This window comes from Astyanax mexicanus, chromosome 8, assembly GCF_023375975.1.
Source record: "Astyanax mexicanus isolate ESR-SI-001 chromosome 8, AstMex3_surface, whole genome shotgun sequence".
NCBI lineage: Eukaryota > Metazoa > Chordata > Actinopteri > Characiformes > Acestrorhamphidae > Astyanax > Astyanax mexicanus.
The window spans coordinates 18,175,707-18,195,886 of NC_064415.1; the positions used below are offsets into that span (position 1 = coordinate 18,175,707).

A 20,180-nucleotide genomic window follows, 5' to 3' on the forward strand; every position below is an offset into this window, starting at 1 on the left:
GTTTCATTCCTGTCTGGTGATTCCTTTTGTGCAGAACTAGCGCTGATGAGTATAACTCAGCCTCACTAAAAATCTTACTGGACTTCAATAGACACAATCAAGGAAACTTGGCTTTAGTGTATTTTATTATTAATTTGTTTTAGAGGAACTTTGTCAGTCATTTTCATTTAAAAATGTTTTTTATTTATCATTACAAAACAATAACCAACTGTTCACGGTATATTATATAATATAAAGCTTTTGCACTGAAGCAGAACAGTACTTTGCCATGCTTCATATGGCTTCAGAGTGCAACAGTTCACAAATTGCCTTGAGTAAAGTGAATAAACAGCAGTAGAAGTTTGAGGACTGTTCACTTTCCTTTAGAACGGGGGGAAACTAAAGCATTGGCCTCCCTCTGCTCCAGTATCTCAGGTAGCTCCAGGGTCTCTCCAGCCGCCAAAGGCTTTCTGCAGGTACAGAGCCATGGCTAAGGTCAGACGGTCCTGCAGCTTTCCTGCTACCACCTGAACACCCAGCGGCAACCCCTCCTTGCTTAGCCCCAGAGGACACTGGGTAACAGGCAGGCCCAGGACATTGAAGATCCCTGTGAAGGTAATAGTTTCCACAATTGTGTTACTGTTGAATATAAATATTGATACAAACATGGCTTTAAATCAACTCTATGTAAGATTTGTACCTTAAAGTAACAACTTTGAAATAACTTTGATTTCAGTGGTGTCCGTGTGGTAGCCTGGCTAATCCAAAGCATCACATGAATATAATCTTAGCGTTAGCTAGCCACTTTAGTAGACAAAGAAAAAAAATAAATAACCCACATTAGCACACTATGATACCCTTAACATGACTCTAAACACAAATAGAATCTCAGTTACGCCCACCGTCAAGGACCAATTTTCCCTTTTATATAAAATATGGCTGCTAAATGCTAGAAGCATTGGAGTCTAAAGTGAATGGGAGTAAATGGAGCTAAACAGTTAGAAGTTAAGTGTTAAAAGTTATTCCTTTAATTTTAGAAAGTGCAATGATGTTATACTGCAAAAAAGCAAAGAAATCACCTGTTTTTCCCTTTGTTTTTGTTTTTTTTTCATTTTCTACAACAGAAGGTAGGTGAGTTTTAAAAGGGGTATAAGGTATAACCACAGACTAAACAATAATATATAATGATATTTAATCTTTTGACAAGATTTGCACCAACTGCATCACAATCACAGTTTTGTGCAGGAACTAAACGCTGCAGTATTTTTCTTTTTGCCATTAATCATTTGTGTGTATACAGCAAATGTAATGTCACCTGTGTAAGCGATGTTGTATGGTGTGAATAATGGATGGTGGTGTTTTTGGGCCAGGAAGGGATGAGAGGGGTACAGCAGCACTCCATCAGACCCCAGCACCTCCTCTATGTTCCGCTGCAGCTCCTCCTTCTGCTGGATGAGGAACTGCGACGGTGTGGCGCTTTTAGTGCACTCCACTATTGCTAAACCTGAAGTAGTACAAACAAAAAATAATATTAGTTTTGCAGATAAAAAAACAGCTCTTTATACTCACAGACAGGTGACAAATTAAAAGCTGAATATATGTATGATACAAATAAGCTTCTAAATACTTTACATAGTGTGTTAATACCATCAGTGACTTTACAGTTAGACTTTAGAGGAGAACAGAGAAAACCTTAATTTAATAAAAGTACATTTAAAAATATTTCATTTTATTTTAAACTTTTCTTTGTCAATTAAACATATATTAAAAAAAAAAAACAATCCAAAAACATCTGCCACATTTTGCTCTGTGTTTTGCGTGTAAATGTGGACTCTGATTAGGATTAAGCCTCAGTTTAAGACTGTTTTCACATTTATCCCAAAAGAACAATCCACACCTTGGATTGATTCTAGGCTCAATTCCATTGGTGACTTTCTGTTTACATGATCACAAAAGCCATTTGCCGCTTTTTATTATTTTCAAACAGCGAGGAACATTGTTTTTGAAAGTCATGGCATTTCTGTGCAGGAGCTCCTCCGAACAAGGAGACTAATATATATCCTATATGTTCTACACTAACTCCACAAAGCTGAGCTTATTACATTACATTACATTACGTTACATTACATTTGGCAGACGCTTTTGTCCAAAGCGACTTACAAAAGTCAAGTACAAAAGTAATAGGAATTAAGATAAACCATTTTAGATAGGGCTTAAAGGAGGTCGAAGGGAAATAAAAGGATAGAGAAGTGAAGGAGGGGAAGAAGGAAATGGGGTTAGAAGTAGTTAGTGTGTTAGAGGTGTTAGGAGAGTAAGTGCTCTTTGAAGAGCTCTGGCTTCAGGAGTCTCTTAAAGATAGTGAGAGATTCTCCTGATCTGGTAGTGGAAGGTAGTTTGTTCCACTATTGGGGAACTCTGTATGAGAACAGTCTGGATTGCTTTGTGTGAGTGTTTGTTTGGCAAAGTGAGGCGACGTTCATTGGAGGAGCGCAGCGGCCGGGAGGTAGCGTAAGCCTTTAGGAGTGATTGCAGGTAGGAAGGAGCCTGTTCTGTCATCACCTTGTAGGCGATTGTAAGAGTTTTGAATTTGATGCGAGCATCAACTGGTAGCTCAATGAGCAGTGGGGTGACATGTGCCCGTTTTGGTTGGTTGAAGACCAGACGTGCTGCTGCATTCTGGATCATTTGGAGTGGTTTTACTACGCAGGCCGGGAGGCCAGTTAGCAGGGCATTGCAGTAGTCGAGGTGTGATATGACGACTGCTTGTACCAGGAGTTGGGTGGGCTGTTGCGTCAGAAACGGTCTAATTTTCCTGATGTTATAAAGCGCAAAGCTGCAGGATCGAGCAACTGAGGCCACATGGTGCGTGAAGGAGAGCTGGTCATCAACCATAACACCCAGGTTCCTAGCAACCTTTGTCGGTGAGAGAGAGAGAGTCAATGCTTATAGAGAAGTTGTGTTGAAAAGATGGTTTTGCTGGTATGACCAGAAGTTCAGTCTTTGAGAGATTTAATTGAAGGTGATGCTCCTTCATCCAAGAGGATATGTCAGAGAGACACTGCGATATCCGTGCAGAGATTGAGTGATCTTCAGGTGAGAATGACAGGTATAGCTGGGTGTCATCAGCAAAGCAGTGGTAGGAAAAGCCATGTGAGTGGATAACCTGACCAAGAGAGGCAGTGTATATTGAGAAGAGAAGGGGACCCAGTACCGAACCCTGGGGAACCCCAGTGGATAGGGAGTGGGCTGAGGACAGCTGTCCTTGCCACGACACCTTGAACGAGTGCCCAGTGAGGTATGATCTGAACCATGACAGCACATTGTCTGAGATCCCCATGTTTGAGAGTATAGTTAGGAGGAAGTCGTGGTTGACCGTGTCGAAGGCAGCCGAGAGGTCCAGCAGAATGAGCACTGAGGACTGGCCTGCAGCTCTAGCAGTTTTCAACGCTTCAGTCACAGACAACAGAGCCGTCTCGGTAGAGTGTACTTTTTTGAATCCAGATTGGTTCTGGTCCAGGAGGTCATTCTGGGAGAGGAAGCCAGAGACCTGATTTAAAACTGCTCTCTCGAGTGTTTTAGAGAGAAAGGGTAGTAGTGAGACCGGTCTGTAGTTATCAACCTGGCCGGGGTTGAGAGAAGGCTTATTAGAGTATTCTCGTGCAAGTCAAATTAAAGTGTGTTTTTATTAGGCCACGAAAGAAAAATGCTGCGATAGAAGCGTCACTGTACAAAATTATCCAATCACACAACCCTACATGTGACACTGGGAGCAGATAGCTTTCACATGTGCAGATCTGGCTGCACCGGAGACTGCTTGAAGTGAACCATTGACCTGTGATTTCTGTAGAGCACCAGTTGGCAATAGGCAGCCCATGGGCCAGATGTGGCCTGCAAGCATGAAACATCTGGCCCGTGAGGTTGTTTGAACTATAATGAACGATAATAAAAAATAAAATGCTCGGTGTGACTAGTTTCTGCCCGTTCTCGTTTTTCGCCCGTTCCTGGGCTCCCTATCTCCTTATAAGGGCGTTTTTTCCAGGCCATGTCCCAAATCACTAGCCGGGGCAGCGGTAGTGTATTGGACCGCGACCCTGGCGACATGGGTTTTTCTTTCTTCTTGAGTTTACCTGCTTTGAATTCTGCAATTGGGTTCAACAACCCTCTGGGCTGGAGAGCTACTAGTCTGTAGCACTCCATCCCATTTTTTTTTGTGGCCCACCACGTAATGGCTTGGAAAATATCTGGCCCGTGGCCAAACTTAATTGCAGACCCCTGTTGTAGAGGCTAGAGATAGGTACTTTGGAATGGTCCAGAGCTCGAAAACAACTTTTACACTTGAACAAATTCAATTTAGATTCATTTAGATTTGGTGTGTGTTACCAATAGCAGCGATCGTGTGCTCAGATTTCCCAAACAGCCACTTGATAAGCTCCCAAACTGGCCACACAGCCGGACCACCCTCTGCCATCATGTCTGTGAACGGCTGCGGTGGCTGCAACACATACAAACACACAGAAGGCTTTTTACATACCACCTAAGCAGAAGAGAGTACAGGTGCTTTGAACACACTCATTAATAGTTAATATGCTATTTGAATCATTTGGCAAGCTCTAGGCCTGTGCTTACAAAACCGTGTGAGATTATGCTCTATAATATTATATGATGCATGTTATTCATGTCATCCAGAGCATTTACACAGACCTTGCCTTCATCATCAGGCAGACCCAAGTATGTGTCCCAGATCTGGAAGGCATATTTCAGCTGGGGGAAGCTGATCTCCTTCACTTTTACTCCGAAATCAGCCTCCAGCTGCTGAGCCACCTGCAGACGTACATGAAGACACATTCTTCAGAAATACAGAAACTTTTCCACTCTGGAAGTATATACATAAAGCTCTGAAAAAAATTAAGAGACCACTTCAGTTTCCGAATCAGTTTCTCTGATTTACCTATTTACAGGTATATGTTTGAGTAAAATGAACATTGCTGTTTTATTCTAAAAACTACTGACAACATTTCTCCTCAATTCCGATAAAAAAAAAAATGTAATTTAAAGCATTCAGAAATCAATATTTGGTGGAATAACCCTGGTTTTTAATCACAGTTTTCTTGGCATCATGTTCTCCTCCACCAGTGTTACACACTGCTTTTGTATAACTTTATGCCATTACTGGTGCAAAAATTCAAGCAGTTCAGCTTGGTTTAATGGCTTGTGATCATCCATCTTCCTCTTGATTATATTCCAGAGATTTTCAATTTGGTAAAATCAAAGAAACTCATTATTCTCTTCTTTTTTCCAGAGCTGTATGTAGACCCGTGCCTTAATTCTCTGCTGTGATAGTGACTGTCATAGCATTGTCGGTAACATCACTGCCCTCCATGTAAGGCCCACACTGTATCATTTGTACAGACATTTAACATTCCTCAATCCACAGTGTCACAGAAATGACAAAAATACGTGAGTGGATGTCCGTGCAAACAAAGTCTGCCTAAATTTGCATTTACGTCTAATGCAGGAGACCCCACATATCCTGAAGGTCAGTGCAGTGTTCTTAAGCTTCTATGGGACATGCCCAAAGGTATGGACTACTATACAAATCCCTGTCCCAAGAATTTTTGTCATGTTATTAAATTAAGTTATTTATTTTTTTACGTTCTCTGTATGTTTTAACTTAAGTACTTACTTTTAATTAGACTTAAATGTCAAAAGTAAATGTACTCCTGATTTCAGTTTTTGGCAGCTTTTGTTACTGTTGAGGTATTTACTATTTAAAAAAAGTAATATTAAGGGGTGGGGTTTAGAAAGCAGTCCATATTAATATAAGTGACACATTCTGCAAGAATTGATGGAGTAAAAGTTAAGATATTTTACACAGATGTGTATTTGTTATTAATACCAGATATTTTACTCCTTCATTTGTCATAAATGAAACATGAAACATCTTTATCTTTGAAAATATTTGAACTGACTATAAGATATTCTGCTATTCTGCAGAATATTTAGATGATACCCTCACCTTTCTCTGTGCTTCAACAAGCTGTTTATCTACAGGTGAGGTCAGCGGGGACCCACTGTCGTCTACTACCGTAAAAAAACGCAGCTTCTTCAGGTCCACCTCTGTGGACAGGCACAGCCTGTAAAACAAAAGTGTTTTTACAGTTCTAATCTAATTGTTACTGTGTACTGTATGTGTGTTCATGTGTGTGTGCATGGGTATATACTTGTCTGCATCGGCTCCAGCCATTATCCTCAGCATAGGCAGCAGGTCTTCAGCATAGCGACACATTGGGCCTGTACTCACATATTCATCATGACGTCCAGAGATAGCGGGATGCTGACCATGGTTAGACACTATTCCTGCAACAGAAACAGCACAGGATTTTTAATATCATAATCTTATTATTATTATGTATAGCAGTAATACTAACAAAACAAATCACACAGCTAATAATAAGAATTTTTTAATAGTCTCGGCAATCAATCCAAATAAACAAAATGTCTAAACAATTAATTACATCTTGTTTCTTCAAAATTGCAACTTTAAAAGAGAAGAAAAAACATTCTGACCTGAAGTCAGTGTTGAATGTTTCATTAAAGTAATTTTGGAGCATTTCTGTTGTTTCATTTATCATAAAAGTATTGTACAATATAAAACAATACAGATTTATAGTATGTTAAATAGTGGGAATTTTTTTCACAGTTTAATATTTAAACATACTACAGAGAAACTTAGATGCAAATCTACTCTTAACTGTTGCGACTCCTTTTAACCCTTAACAGTAACATTTATTGGAATGTCTGTTTTGTATAATGTCGATCATTAATGTTTTGAGCCAATCAGCTGTGAGGAAAAAAAGTAATTAAGTGCTTACAAATACTAAATAAAGCACATACTATTGATGTACAATCTATCATTTAAAAGTATTTCTTATGAATTAACAGTTTAATTGTGTTCAATAAACAGACCTGTTGTTCCCTTGTGTCCGAATACACCGTTGAAGAAGCTGGGCATCCGGATGCTGCCCCCGATATCTGAGCCGATCCCTATTACTGCCCCTCCACTGCCCAGAATACTGCCCTCTCCACCTACAGAACAATTAAGACATCTGAACATAAATGTTAATACATTTGAAATATATAGTTGTGGTTGGAATTCTTTCACAAGCGTGGGTGTTCCCAAGCCGTCCCCTGAGTTAACACTTCATAATCAGTTTACATACTGCTATCCCATGACTTTTGGCATGTCAGTGAAGCTGTATCAGCTGTAATCAATCCTGATTACTAGCACATTTTACACATTGTATACATTTATGTAAATGACAAGCTATTAAGCTATCAGTGTACTATTATCAGTACATGATTGTCTTAAAGCGTTACATGGGTTTTCCTATGTTGGTTGCTATAGTAATATGAACTGTTTTATAGTAAATGTATTATTAATATTATTATTTACACTTGAATATAATCAGTAATTGATTATTGTAACTGTAATAATGGTAATATCTATGCTGTACATGTTAATGGCCTACCTGAGCTTCCTCCACACATCCTCTGTAAGTCATAAGGGTTGTTAGTGATGCCGTACACATTGTTGCTGGACTCCATCCACATGCAGAGCTCGGGAGTATTGGTCACTCCTAAAGGAATGGCTCCAGCCCGTTTCAACAGAGCTAAAGAGGGGGCGTCTCCACTGGCCAGGAATCGAGCTCGAGAGATCAGCCCTGTAGAGCAGGGCATACCTGCAGGAAATAAAGTTAATTTTTGTATTTTACTCTGGTTATTGGTTTCTGGCAGAGGTGGATAAAGTAATGAAAAATTGTAATTAAGTAAAAGTACGTTTACTTTGCTAAAGTTCTACTCAAGTCAAAGTAAAAGTACCCATCTAAAAATATACTTGAGTAAAAGTAAACAAGTACTCAATTTAAAATGTACTTTGAGTAAAAGTTACATAGTTACTTTTAATTATTTGAAGTAAAAAGTAAAACAAATCATAAAATAAAACGTTTTTAACTGAACTATTATTCCACATAATAATTTGGACCTTTCAGGCAGTATTTGTTCAGACCAGCCCATAAAACATTTTCAAGAACAAATAGCGTAGGTTTCTATGATTCTTTTTTTTTCTTTACTGGTAAAATATTAACCTGTATTTTTATAGTTTTACAGGTCATTGTTATATTTTAACGTCCCATTGCTGTGCTTTTACTGCTATTTACATATTTTTTTAAACATTCACGCAGATTGTTTAATGATAAAAATCCTTACCACCACATGCTTTCGCAGGTTTAATGTGCAAGTTTTGAAAGCTGACAGCTCTGTCCGGCCGGGCACATTTTGTATTGCATGAGGACATTATTGCCTTGTTATTCCATGCGCGAGCATGCGTGCGCTGGCGCATTTGTGCCAATTTTTTTTTTTAATTCAGACAGTGTTTTTTGCCCAGCATTTTATTTTTTATTCAGTAACGGGGAATGTACTTGAATAAAAGTAAAATGACCCATTTTAAAAACTACTTTAAAAATTACAATTTACCTATAAAATCTACTCAATTAAAGTAACTTGAGTAAATGTAATTCATTACTTTCCACCTCTGGTTTCTGGTTATGTATCTTTCAGCTTGTCCAGAAATGCATGTGTAAAGTAAGTCTGTTAAACTCTCACATTGTGGAGCTTTACTACTAAACTTAGTATACAATATACAGTGTTATGGAACTGCATTCTTTTGGAGCATCTATTTCAAGTGATAAATATAATATGCTCTTAATTGAAACTGCTCTGACCCATTATTAAGAACTAAAATAGCATCATCAGAATAAGGCATTTTGTGTGTAATTATTTAATTACACAGTTTTTTACCCTGTAAGAAAAAGGACTCTTTGACAGACATGGGCACTCCCAGCAGAGGTAGTCTGTCTGCAAGCGCCTCTTCACACCTCCCCTCCTCCTCAATCAGCCGGTCCACATGAGCTGCTTCTGACAGAGCTGCAGAGAACCTGAGAGAGGCATGGAGATGCTATCTTATAAAAGACGTTATAAAGAAGAATCAGGTAAAGACAGATCATAACAAATAAAGGTTGTAGAGTTTGAAAGTATTGGTTATTTAACACGAACAAAACAGTGTAGCAGTGGATTTGGCCTGTGAGCTATGCATGAGTGTTTATTTAAATGAATGTAAACGAGGCCCCAATGTAAATGTTAGACTGAACTAAAAAGTCTTTAAACAAATAACAAAAAACTAAAAGAAATTCTAAAAACATTGGTAAGTGTTCTCCGCCTTGGGCCCTACAATGCATGTCCTGCAATGTGAATGTTACACATGTACACATTGTGATGACGATGCTCAAACAATATACAGTATAATGTGCAGCCCTAGTTAGTATGTCAATATTTTGTGTTCTAATCTGCCAAATCCACACTAACAAAATTAATATATAAAAATATCGTTTCATGCATTAGTATGCAGTAAGTTGGGATATATCCTTGGTGTAATTTCACCACAGAATTCATTCATAAACATGGTGAGGGGAGCTCTGTTTGTAAAGTTGCAGACTCACCTGTCCTTAACCATAGCATTGAGTAGTGGATTCACTTCCTGGATCCTGTCAATAAAAGCCTGCACCACGTCTACGCTGGTTACCTGTGTTAAAAAAAAAACAGGAGAATATGGTAAATTGTGTAAAAACAAACAGAAAACCACTAAACAGCTAAACAGCAGTGTTTATCTGAGCACACAGCTGAAGTTTTTTTTTTTTTTAACTTTGAGCAATGAGAGGTCATGGGCATGGATCAGCGGTTGTATAAATATGTCCTTAACTTGGCCTTGACTTGGATGCCAGCTGAATAAATCTAACTGTGCTTATTTATTTTTATGAAAATCTTTTTTTATATATTAATTTTATTATTATTAATATTATTATTATTATTATTTCCAGCCCAGACCTTAACATCATTGTGTGATATTTTTGAAAATCCCCTGTTATTTTATATTGCTCATATCAATACTGAAATTGTATTAAGAAATATTACGTTATATAATATATGTTATATATAAAATATATTATATAAATAATATATATTTGTGTATATACCATATATAAAAATATATATTGTACAATATATCGTTTTAGCATCTATATTGTAATGTACACGTTTTGAGCAATGTAAACAAAGAAATAAATAACAAAGAAAAGAAAAGTTCACATTGTCATTTTACATAACCATGTCCACCTGATTATCTGATTATTATATCAACCTCTACCATTTATTTTACTCCTACTCAATCATTGATGCACTATCGAGTGCATTATTAATATTATGAAATGTTTGATTTGACTGACGCATGGCAAAATATGGTCAAATTCTAGCTTTTTTTATAAATAATACAGATTTTTTTTCCAATATCGTGCAGCCCAAGTATTAATCATAATTTTTTCTTTTTTGTACATATAATGTAAAAAAAATAATAATAAAGCGTGACCACAACTTAAGAGGTGGAAACAAGATAATTAAGTCGTGGCGAGAGCAGGTTTGAAAGGCATATAACTGAAGTTTAAAGGCTTTAACAACTATGTATTTTATGTACTGAAACATGTAATTATTGATTTCTGTTGAGAAAATGAGCGCATTTGTAAGTATGAAAATTATTAAAGAAATATAAACTCTGATTTTGCTCAGTTGCTCCATTTTTAACTCATTCATTTTGTACTCACTCAGAAGCGGCCACTGGTATATCACTAGGGGGCGTGTCTCAGCGGGCACGTTGGAAACTACGCTTCCCACAAATCACCTGTTTTATTATTATTATTCTCCTAGTTTTTTAGAAAATTTCTGCTGACATTAGCAGACTGTACTGCCCGGGATATTCACACACATGTCCCCTCCTCTCCCGGGCTGGGCTGGGTGCAATGAGGGCGTGTGTGTGTCCTAACCTCTCTCCTGCGGATCTTCTCGGCCAGCCGCACCGCGGGGACGGTTAGCAGGGGGTTTTTGACGGGTGGGAGTTTGGCGGCTTTGGGCGGCACCGGTCGCGAAAACAGCCGAAACAGCAGGAAGAAGAACCCCGAGACTGCCCGAAACAGACCCTTCTGGAGCATCTCCCCCACTGTTAACCCCATCCTGCAGCGCTCTGGTGTGAAGAAGAGCAGTCAGGGTGCAGAAGTGTCAGTCCCAGCATGCACCGGGCGGGGTTGTTTTATATGGCGCTGAGCCTTTGCACACAGTTGCATTGTGCTGTATAAACTTTGGCCTGTTGTTGGGTTACTCCAGGACAGACTCTATAAAGACATAAAAGACGGGTATATGATTATTCATTAACAGGTATGCAGAAACCATATATATCTACTAGCTCTATAGCTGCTGTTTGTATAGTTATTTCCCTGGCAACAAAAAATAAATAAATAAAAAGGTTGGTCTGATAATCGTGGTCAAGCTGGTTAAGGTGATTGACCAGTTTAGATTTTGACCAGCAATGAGGTTTGAGTTTGATGGTTTAGTTGGTCTAAACTAAACTGAAAGACCTCCTGGTTGACCAGAGTGACCAGCAAAGCCAAGCTGGTAGCCCAGCAAGACCAGACTGGTTGACCATAATGACCAGCAAAGCTAGACTTGTAGACCAACAAGACCAAACTAGTTGACTAGAAACACCAAGCTGGTTGACCAGAATAACTAGCATAAAAAGGCTGATTCACCAGAATAAACACCAAGACCAGGCTGGTTTGAAAAATTACCAACAAGACCATGCTGGTTGGCCAGAATGAACAGCAAAACCAAGCTGTTTGACCTGTATGACTAGCATAAACAGTCTGGTTCACCAGATTAAACACCAAGACCAGGCTGGTTTGAAAAAATGACAAACAAGACCATGCTGGTTGGCCAGAATGACCAGCAAGACCAAGCTGCTTGACCAGTATTATCAGTCTGTTTGACCAGCAAGACCTCACTAGTTGACCAGAATAACCAGCAAAACCAGACTGGTTCACCAGCAAGACCCAGCTAGTTGACCAGAATGACCAGCAAAGCCAGGCTGGTAGACCAGAATGACTAGCATAAACAGGCGGATTCACCAGTATAAACACCAAGACCAGTCTGGTTGGAAAAGATGACCAGCAAGACCAAGCTGGTTGGAAAAATGACCAGCAAGTCCAAGGCCTATCAATCCCTGCTGATAAATCCTGGTCCTTGTTCTGCTTTAGCTGGTAGCTTCTTTGAGGTGACCTGAAAACATACTCTGTGCTGGAAAGCAAGCTGGTTAACCAGCTCTTGACCAGTATTGTGTATATTGCATTTGATTTTGGTGGTCCTGGACCACTTTTGTCATGCTGATCACCACGTTTGTTTATGCTGGTTGAATAATGCCATCTTCTTGTCCAATTTGGCCAACTAGGATGGTCTTGCTGGTCAATCTGGTCAACCAGCTGGCTTCTCAGCACAGAGTATATTTTCAGGCCACTTCAAACAAGCTACCATCAGAAGCAGAACAAGGATTTATCAGCAGGGATTGAGATAATAGGGACATGCAGTGCTGGCTGATAACTCAAGAGGGCAGCACAGCCTCATATATTTTAGGTGCCATCTGGTATTAGACTACTTGTATGTGAATTAGAAAGCTTCAGTAATGCAGTATCCCATCTACAAATTCAGCTTAAAACAGGTTTGCTGGTAGCTGCTTTCATATGATCTAAGCTGGTCTTTGATGGTTATAATTGTAAGCTATCATATACTGGTTAACACGTTTTGTATTGCTGGTCATAAAGTTTGCTTAAACTGGTCATGCTTTTTGACCAACAACTTTATACTGTTTGTCCAGTAACTTGAACAGCTAAACCAGCAAACTCAAGCATAAATTCGCCCTTAGTTTGTCAAGAGCTACGCAGTTCAAACTTTATTTTATTTAGCAGGTCACACCACCTTCATCAGCAGGAATGTATTGAGTTCTGTTGTTTTATTATGGCTTTTCTTGCTTTATCAAAAACACATTTTCAGTTCTAATTAAAATGTATGCAAACCTACACAAAATTATGTATTAAATTGGTTTTAAAGGCCCCTCATTAGCCCCTCATAAGTTCACTTGGCCATTTACCTCCAACTTCTTTGTGTCCCTCTGTGTCCCACAGAGTAGGTATCGAAACCTTAACTGAAACGTCATTCAAAACTTCTTTGAGGAATAATGTTCCATCATAAATCATCACTTATTTATAACATTTGGGAAATGTAAAGCCATTACATAAATATAAATCAATGCATTAATATGGATTACTTTTTATTTTGAGTGCAACATGCTGACAATTATAAAGATTGCTAAGGAGGATGATGGATGATATACAAGTACTGTGTATTTCATACTTCAGATACTTCAGTTGGTTCTACAATAACACACACACACACAGTCGAGCAGCAGAGCTAGAAGGCAGCACCTGCTAATGATATATGTGTTAGATAGCTGTGTGTGTTTGCTGTGCTCTCTCTGGCAGTAAACTCAGAACTGTTCATGCAGTTCCTGTTGGGAGCCTTTCAAATAACTCCACCCAAAAGCTGCAGAGTACCTTAAATTACATTAGTCTGATATGAATGACACGGTCCACAGTCAACATGTAGTCCAATGGTATATTTATAGAGTGAATTACTTATGAGTCATGTGAGCATGTTGGTGAACAATACTATTTAATTTCATTTGATCCACCACGAGCTCAGTAATTTGCTCTTGTCATACTGTCTACCATTAAAGGGCCATTGTTTGACTTGTTTCTTTTTAGCATTTTTTTTTAGCCAACTTGTGTTTGTGTTGGTTTGTTCCCCAGATTTTGGCATTCCTTCTTAAAACAAAAGTCATTTGGCTCCGAGTATACCAAGCAATGCAGTGTTTTAGCTGACGTTTTGTCTTATTCTTTCTGCAAACATGGCTTACAGTATGCAACAGCACAGGGTCATTGTTACATGACATTGTTTGGCATCAATGCTGCATCACTGTGTGTGTGTGTGTGTGTGTATGTCTTTGGTCTGGAGCACACCGTCCATTTCTTACAAAAACTACAGTTCCCAAAAATGTTTCCACTGTGTGATGATTCTGAATGAACGCTGATTCTGGACTTTACTGTTTAAGTGGCATTTGTGAATGTAACTCTGTATTGTAGTGTTTGACAAAGCTTACTAAAGTAATTATTTGCTTTCATGTGGCTCTATCAGCTATTGTTGAATGATAGTTTGTGATGTAGTGCCATCTGAGGGATCAGAGATCATAGGTGTTCTTTAAAACCTAAAATACTTTCTGATTCCTTGAACATTTTAATGATATTATGGGCTGTAGAGGGAGAAATGTGCCAGTCTCTTTTAATCTTTCTTAGAAGGAACATTGTTTTTAAATATTTCAATACTTGCTCCTGAACAAACTGGATATTCTCTACCCATATAGATTTTCATAGATCCTGATTTTGTATCAAATCTTGATTTGTTTCCTTCAGCTGTTTCATATTTAGTCAAATATAAGAAACCCTACGTATTTCCATACAGTTCCAACTTTATTTGATTTGGGGTTGTATTTCTATGAACTCAACTACTTGTTCCGACCAACTTTAGTTGTTTTTTATTCACCTTTTACTGTAATGGCAGAACTCATTGTGATTGGACGTTCTGAAACATTATAGGCTGATCTGTTGTGCAATCTATTGTCATCTCAAGACTTCAAGACTACTACGAGCCACCAAACCCCTGCAACTAGTTCATAATGCGGCAGCACTACTCGTCTTCAATCCTCCGAAGTTCAGTCATGTGTCTCCTGGAGGCGTTCCCTCCACTGGCTTCCTGTTGCCGCTCGCATCAGATTTAAAACCCTGACGCTGGCCTACAAAGCCAAAAACGGACCAGCTCCTTCATACCTTATGGCCCTGATGGTCAAAGCCAGATCTGTACCAAGAGCTCTTAGAGCTTTCAGTTTGGCTTGGCTCAAATCACCATCCCTCAGGAACAACAGAAAACAAACATCCCGACTCTTCTCTGTCCTAGAACCAAGGTGGTGGAACAAAGTTCTACTGGGTGTCAGAACAGTAGAGTCAGTCGCGGTCTCCAAACACAGACTGAAGACTCATCTTTTCAAAGAGTTCTTAAACTTATCTTTAAAAAAAATTCTCCTAGGATTCTAATCATTATCAAGCTTTGTGTATCCCTTGATCCTAGTCTCTACGAACTAGCTATGTATATTTTGAAGTAAACATTGAAGCACTGTTATAAATCACTTTGCATAAGGGCATCTGCTAAATGCCTTAAATGTAAATGCAAATGGTTGTGACATTACAACCATGATAAATTAAAATGTTTGATGGTATTTTGTGTGTGTTTATTCAGCTTAGTTTTCATATATGGCTGGCAATAACTTTTTAACGCCAAATATGTATGTAAAACTATGTTAACAGACCACTTAAATTGCAGTAGGATGTGATACAGTCTTAGGCCTGAGTAAAGCATCGTTTCATTCTTGATTTTCCTCCAGGGAAGAGCAGACAGGGTCGTCTAGGATAAGCAGCCTCCAGGTGCTCCTCTCCTCTTCCCTCCCTCTCCCAGCTGCCCACCGGGAGCCTCGAGTGTCTGTCTGAAGCAGCTGGAGCTCTGAATCCACAGGAAGAAGCCTGCACTTACACACATACACACACATATACTGCATCTGACACACACATTTATCACTTACATTTACTCACACATTTAGACTGTATTTTTTAGCCAGTGTGTGCACACATATTTATCACTTAGATTGACTCTCATTGGACATGTACATAGAGATGCTGTCAGATCAAAAGCTCCTACTATAGTTTTCACACCATCTGGGAACATTCCATTGCAGCAGTTTCCGTGATGGACAGGACCATCACAAATGGTCCAAAATTCTTGGAGTAGTCTCTAGTAATATCACTTTATTTACCTCAAAGTAATAAGAAACGTCTTGCCTGTAGGATCATTTTATTGCACTGGAAATCCCTGAATGGCTCCCAAACCTCATTGTTATTTTCTTCAGTTACAAAAAAACTTATTCGCTCTTAAAAATTAGCTTCTCAAGTTACTTGTCAAGCATTGCTGTCATAAAAAAGCATTGACAGTTTGAAAAGGTAGGGCAACTTCAGAGCAACTGTTCAAAATATAGTCAAATATACTATAATCCACCATAACATTATTTATCAAGAGTTTATACTGTTTTTGTTAGAATAACTGACTCTACTGTTTAGAAAGAAAGACCTTACACTAGATTTGGAGCATTGCTGCAAAGACTTGTTTGCATTTGGCAACAAGAGTGTTGGATGGACCACTGAAAGGAACTACTCAATGCTGGGGGCTTTATACCCCATAAGCCCACACCTGGAATGAGGTGAATTTTTTTGGTAGTTCTTTATTGTGAAACAGAAACAGCTGAATAGTTGAGGCATGGACTCAATAAGACCTCAGAAGGTGTGCTGTAGTGACTGGCATTAAGAAGTTTGCAGTGGATCCTTTATGTGCAGAAAATTCTAAGCCTCTGTGGTTATGTGCCGATGACCCTCCTTTCTTGAAGCATTTTTTGCAAGTACTGACCACTGGACACCAGAAAAACTGACAAGACCTGCCAGATCCTTACATTTGTATTCCAGTCTTCCAGCATATTAACGTCACTGAAATAAGATAATAATACTCTCCATTGTTTTTCCCTATTAGTGTTTTAATATTATGGTCAGTGTAGAGTTTATCACCGTATTTATTTGGAGGAAGTATGAACTGTTCTTAATTATAGAATAGTAGCATGCAGAGATAATTGTTTGTTTAGGATGTGTGTAACAGCAAGGTGATGTGACATAAGTAAAAAAGTCCAATAAATAATCATATATTAATAATTTCCCTCTTAGAGGAATTATTTTGTTTTTATTTAAGCCATTTTACATAAAAAAATGTGCTTCATTTAGACTTAAATATAAATATTAATATTGTTATAAGTCACAAAGTCACTTAAACCTTCAAAAAATAAAGGAAATTACTGATTTAGATTTTTGGTTCATTTTTTAGAGGAGCTCAACTTTTTTTTCGTTTTGGAGATGCAAGGCTTATTATGACACCGACAGTGTACTTGCTCAGTGAACCAAAGCCAAACCTGCAGCCTTTAAACACCTAGAGGAACAATTTAATGAGCTCTGTGTATTCGCATCTGTCTCATTTTAATAAGATGGCGAAGCCACGCTTCATTTAACATGTGACGTCTTTATTGGGCTGTTAGTTGTGGTTTGGCGTCCTGACTGCTTGTGTGAAGGCTGTGAATTGTTCAGTATGATGGTCTAGTTGTTACATGGGAGTCAATTGTGGCAACACAGCGAGTTGAAAAGGTCATGCCTCATGACCCAGAGTCTATACAGCGGCATGCATCTAAAACAATCAAGGAAAATGCTGTATCTGAAGGATGTTGTCATGTTGTGTAGGCTATAATATGTACTTCTATACTGAGAAGTGCTTGTTTAGTGAGTTTGTGTAGAAGCCAAAACAATGTGTTCCCTCTATTCTGACTCATCACCAAAAAGAAGTGTTTCAGAAGTGATAAATAACTTAACAGCCTTGTTTAATAATTTAAACATCATTGCTTTGTCCACACAATGGTGTCACCCCGGCATTACGTTTCTCACATTGCCTTTATAAGTCACCAAGCCGTGAATAAGCAAGCCAATAAAGGGGATAGTGAATAATATATAGTAGTCTTGGCAAGATACGGGGACACGTTGTGTGCTATCTGTGCGTGCACTTTGAATGGCACCTCAAGCAATAACAGGGGCCAAAGTACTTCTAGGCTGTGTTATAATGTCAGGCATGTGGATATGTGGTGATATATAGCGGTGCTCTGCTAACTCCAATTCATCATGAGGCTCTTCTCCGCAGATTTGTTGGCCTAGTGTAGCTTTAAGTCAGCTGCAAAAGCCATGAGTAATGTAAACTGCCCATTCGGGACTTGCCTTCCACATGGCTTATGAGAAACCCAGCATTCTTGTGGGTTCCAAATTCTCCTGTGTTCATATTCTTTCAGCATCTCTCATTTTGATTTCCTTATGTTGTCACAGACTGCTGTAAGAAGTTAACGAGGACTTACTGTATTAAAAGTCACATTTCATATAAAAAGGTTAGGAAAAAGGAACGTCGTTTTTAGTAAGCAGTGTTTGTATTTTTGACCTAAAATGCACTTATAAATCAAATAGAAATGTATTTCATTCAAGAAAATATGTTATACCTAGAGGGATTTTTTTTTGGAATACCATGATCCCAGATATAAATTGGAAAAAAAGCATGGCTTTACCTTAAAAAGTTTGTATCCCCAATAAAGCTAGGGAAGTGCATTTAAAAATACTTCATAACATATATTCTATGAATGAGAGAATAGCAAAATTGTAAAATATAGATGTCGAATGCTCCCTTTGTCATTCGGGTTGTGAATCAGTATCACATAATTTTTTTTAAATATTCCATCGTTTCTAAATTCTGGTGAGACTTTGCCTCTTTCTTTTTGAAGAAAACCAACATGTCTGTGAGCCTTAATTTTGAAAATGTAATTTGCTTTTTTCCACACATTGACCTAGATATAGAGTATATTATTATATATTTATTTTATTAACTAAATAATACATTTAAATACTTAATACTTGTCCAAATTTTAATATTTTTTTACTAGACTTTACCTTACTTTTTAAAAATAATTTATGAATTTAAGAATTTGTGATGAACTTTCACTGGCCTTTTGTTAATATATATTTTTTCTCTCTTTCTTTCTTTTTCTTTTCTCCCTTTTGTATATTTTCATGCTGTCTTCTATCGCTGTTTCTTGTATTAACCTGAAACTATAAAGAATTAAAACAAAAACACACACACGCACAAAAAAAGAACCCATTACTGTTTAAATTTGCTACCATAGACATACACTGCCATGCCAAAAGTCCTGCATCAATGATCACAGTGCACAATATATACTAGTATCTTTGTCCAAACTGGTTCAAAACAAAATGCACACTAAATTCTGATTGGTGTGCTTGTATTGTGCTTCTTTAAATTTTCTGAATAAGAATGCAGACACAAGTTTGATTGGACCTGGTTAAACTATAACCTGCTAAGGTACATTTAACCATATATGGGCTGTGTCTAAAGGACTGAAGGTGTCCAATAACATCTGACTCATAGTTTAGTTATTTAGCCTTCTGTTTTATTGGGTAAAAAATGATAACAGCTCATATCTACTAGTAAGCTGTCAATACTTTGGCAATATTAGGATATGCTGTGTTGTAGGATGTTTTAACTGGTTCAAAACACAGTATGCACTGTACCCTGATTAGTGTGCTTGTTTCATGCTTCTTTCATTTTAGATATTTGATAGATAGATAGATAGATAGATAGATAGATAGATAGATAGATAGATAGATAGATAGATAGATAGATAGATAGATAGATAGATAGATAGATAGATAGATAGATAGATAGATAGTTGAGTTTGAAATGTTAAATGTAAAACGTTGACCAAAATACTTCAGAAAAGCAACGACACAAATACACTACATAAGTACAGAATTTAATAACATTTAATTAGATCAATTACTATCCATAACGGATAACTACCCACTGTTCTGTCCCCTGTGGGAAGTAAAGCCTTCTATGACATACAAAGAGAATATGAGAGAATTTCTTCCCAAAGCCTTTGCTTAAAACAAGAAACAAACAAACTAAGCTGAACTCTTCCAAACCTGACAAGAAGTCATGTAAAATATCCAATCAGAATTTGGCAGCATGTTTGGTGCATTAAATTATGACCTGCTAAGGTACATTTGACCCAATATGGGCTGTGTCTGAGTATGACCCAGTCATATCTGACTCATAGTTTATTCATTTAGCCTTTTGCTTTATAAGGTGAAAATGATAATGATATAATGACAACACAGCTCATATCTAGTAGCAAGCTGTCAACACCTTGGCAATATAAGGAGATATTTTTATCTTCATTATTTGGTTACAGAGATCTACAGAGGCCTTCATCATGACACTGCCTTCTGAAAAGTTGGCTAGCTACATCCAGTTTAATATAAAGCTGTTACATGTGCTGAATGTATATTTTCTTTCCTGTGTTGATTTCAGAAAACCCTCCAAAAATTAAAACCTGTGCACCTAATTATTTTTCATAAATAATGTTTTTTTTTTGGTTTTCACTCAGGTAGTTGGATCCATAAGAC

General features: G+C 37.9%; 1 protein-coding gene across 1 annotated transcript; it reads right to left on the reverse strand.

The window, feature by feature from the left end:
* Positions 1–107: 107 nt before the first annotated feature.
* Positions 108–11,221, reverse strand: faah2b (fatty acid amide hydrolase 2b). The gene is made up of 11 exons (XM_022678474.2): positions 10,908–11,221; positions 9,534–9,616; positions 8,836–8,972; positions 7,509–7,718; positions 6,946–7,065; positions 6,201–6,336; positions 5,996–6,113; positions 4,681–4,800; positions 4,360–4,471; positions 1,295–1,483; positions 108–586 (listed from the first exon to the last, which is right to left on the reverse strand). Exons 1-11 carry the CDS (start codon positions 11,091–11,093, stop codon positions 411–413), a joined length of 1,587 nt encoding a protein of 528 aa, XP_022534195.2. The 5' UTR covers positions 11,094–11,221; the 3' UTR covers positions 108–410.
* Positions 11,222–20,180: the final 8,959 nt, after the last annotated feature.

Excerpts from the sequence above, each read along its gene's own strand:
- faah2b (XM_022678474.2), bottom strand. The coding sequence starts at position 11,093 with ATGGGGTTAACAGTGGGGGAGATGCTCCAGAAGGGTCTGTTTCGGGCA. Across the intron at positions 9,617-10,907 it reads AGAAGATCCGCAGGAGAGAG|GTAACCAGCGTAGACGTGGT; the intron begins GTTAGGACACAC and ends TTTTTAACACAG. Across the intron at positions 6,337-6,945 it reads CGGACACAAGGGAACAACAG|GAATAGTGTCTAACCATGGT; the intron begins GTCTGTTTATTG and ends TTTCTGTTGCAG.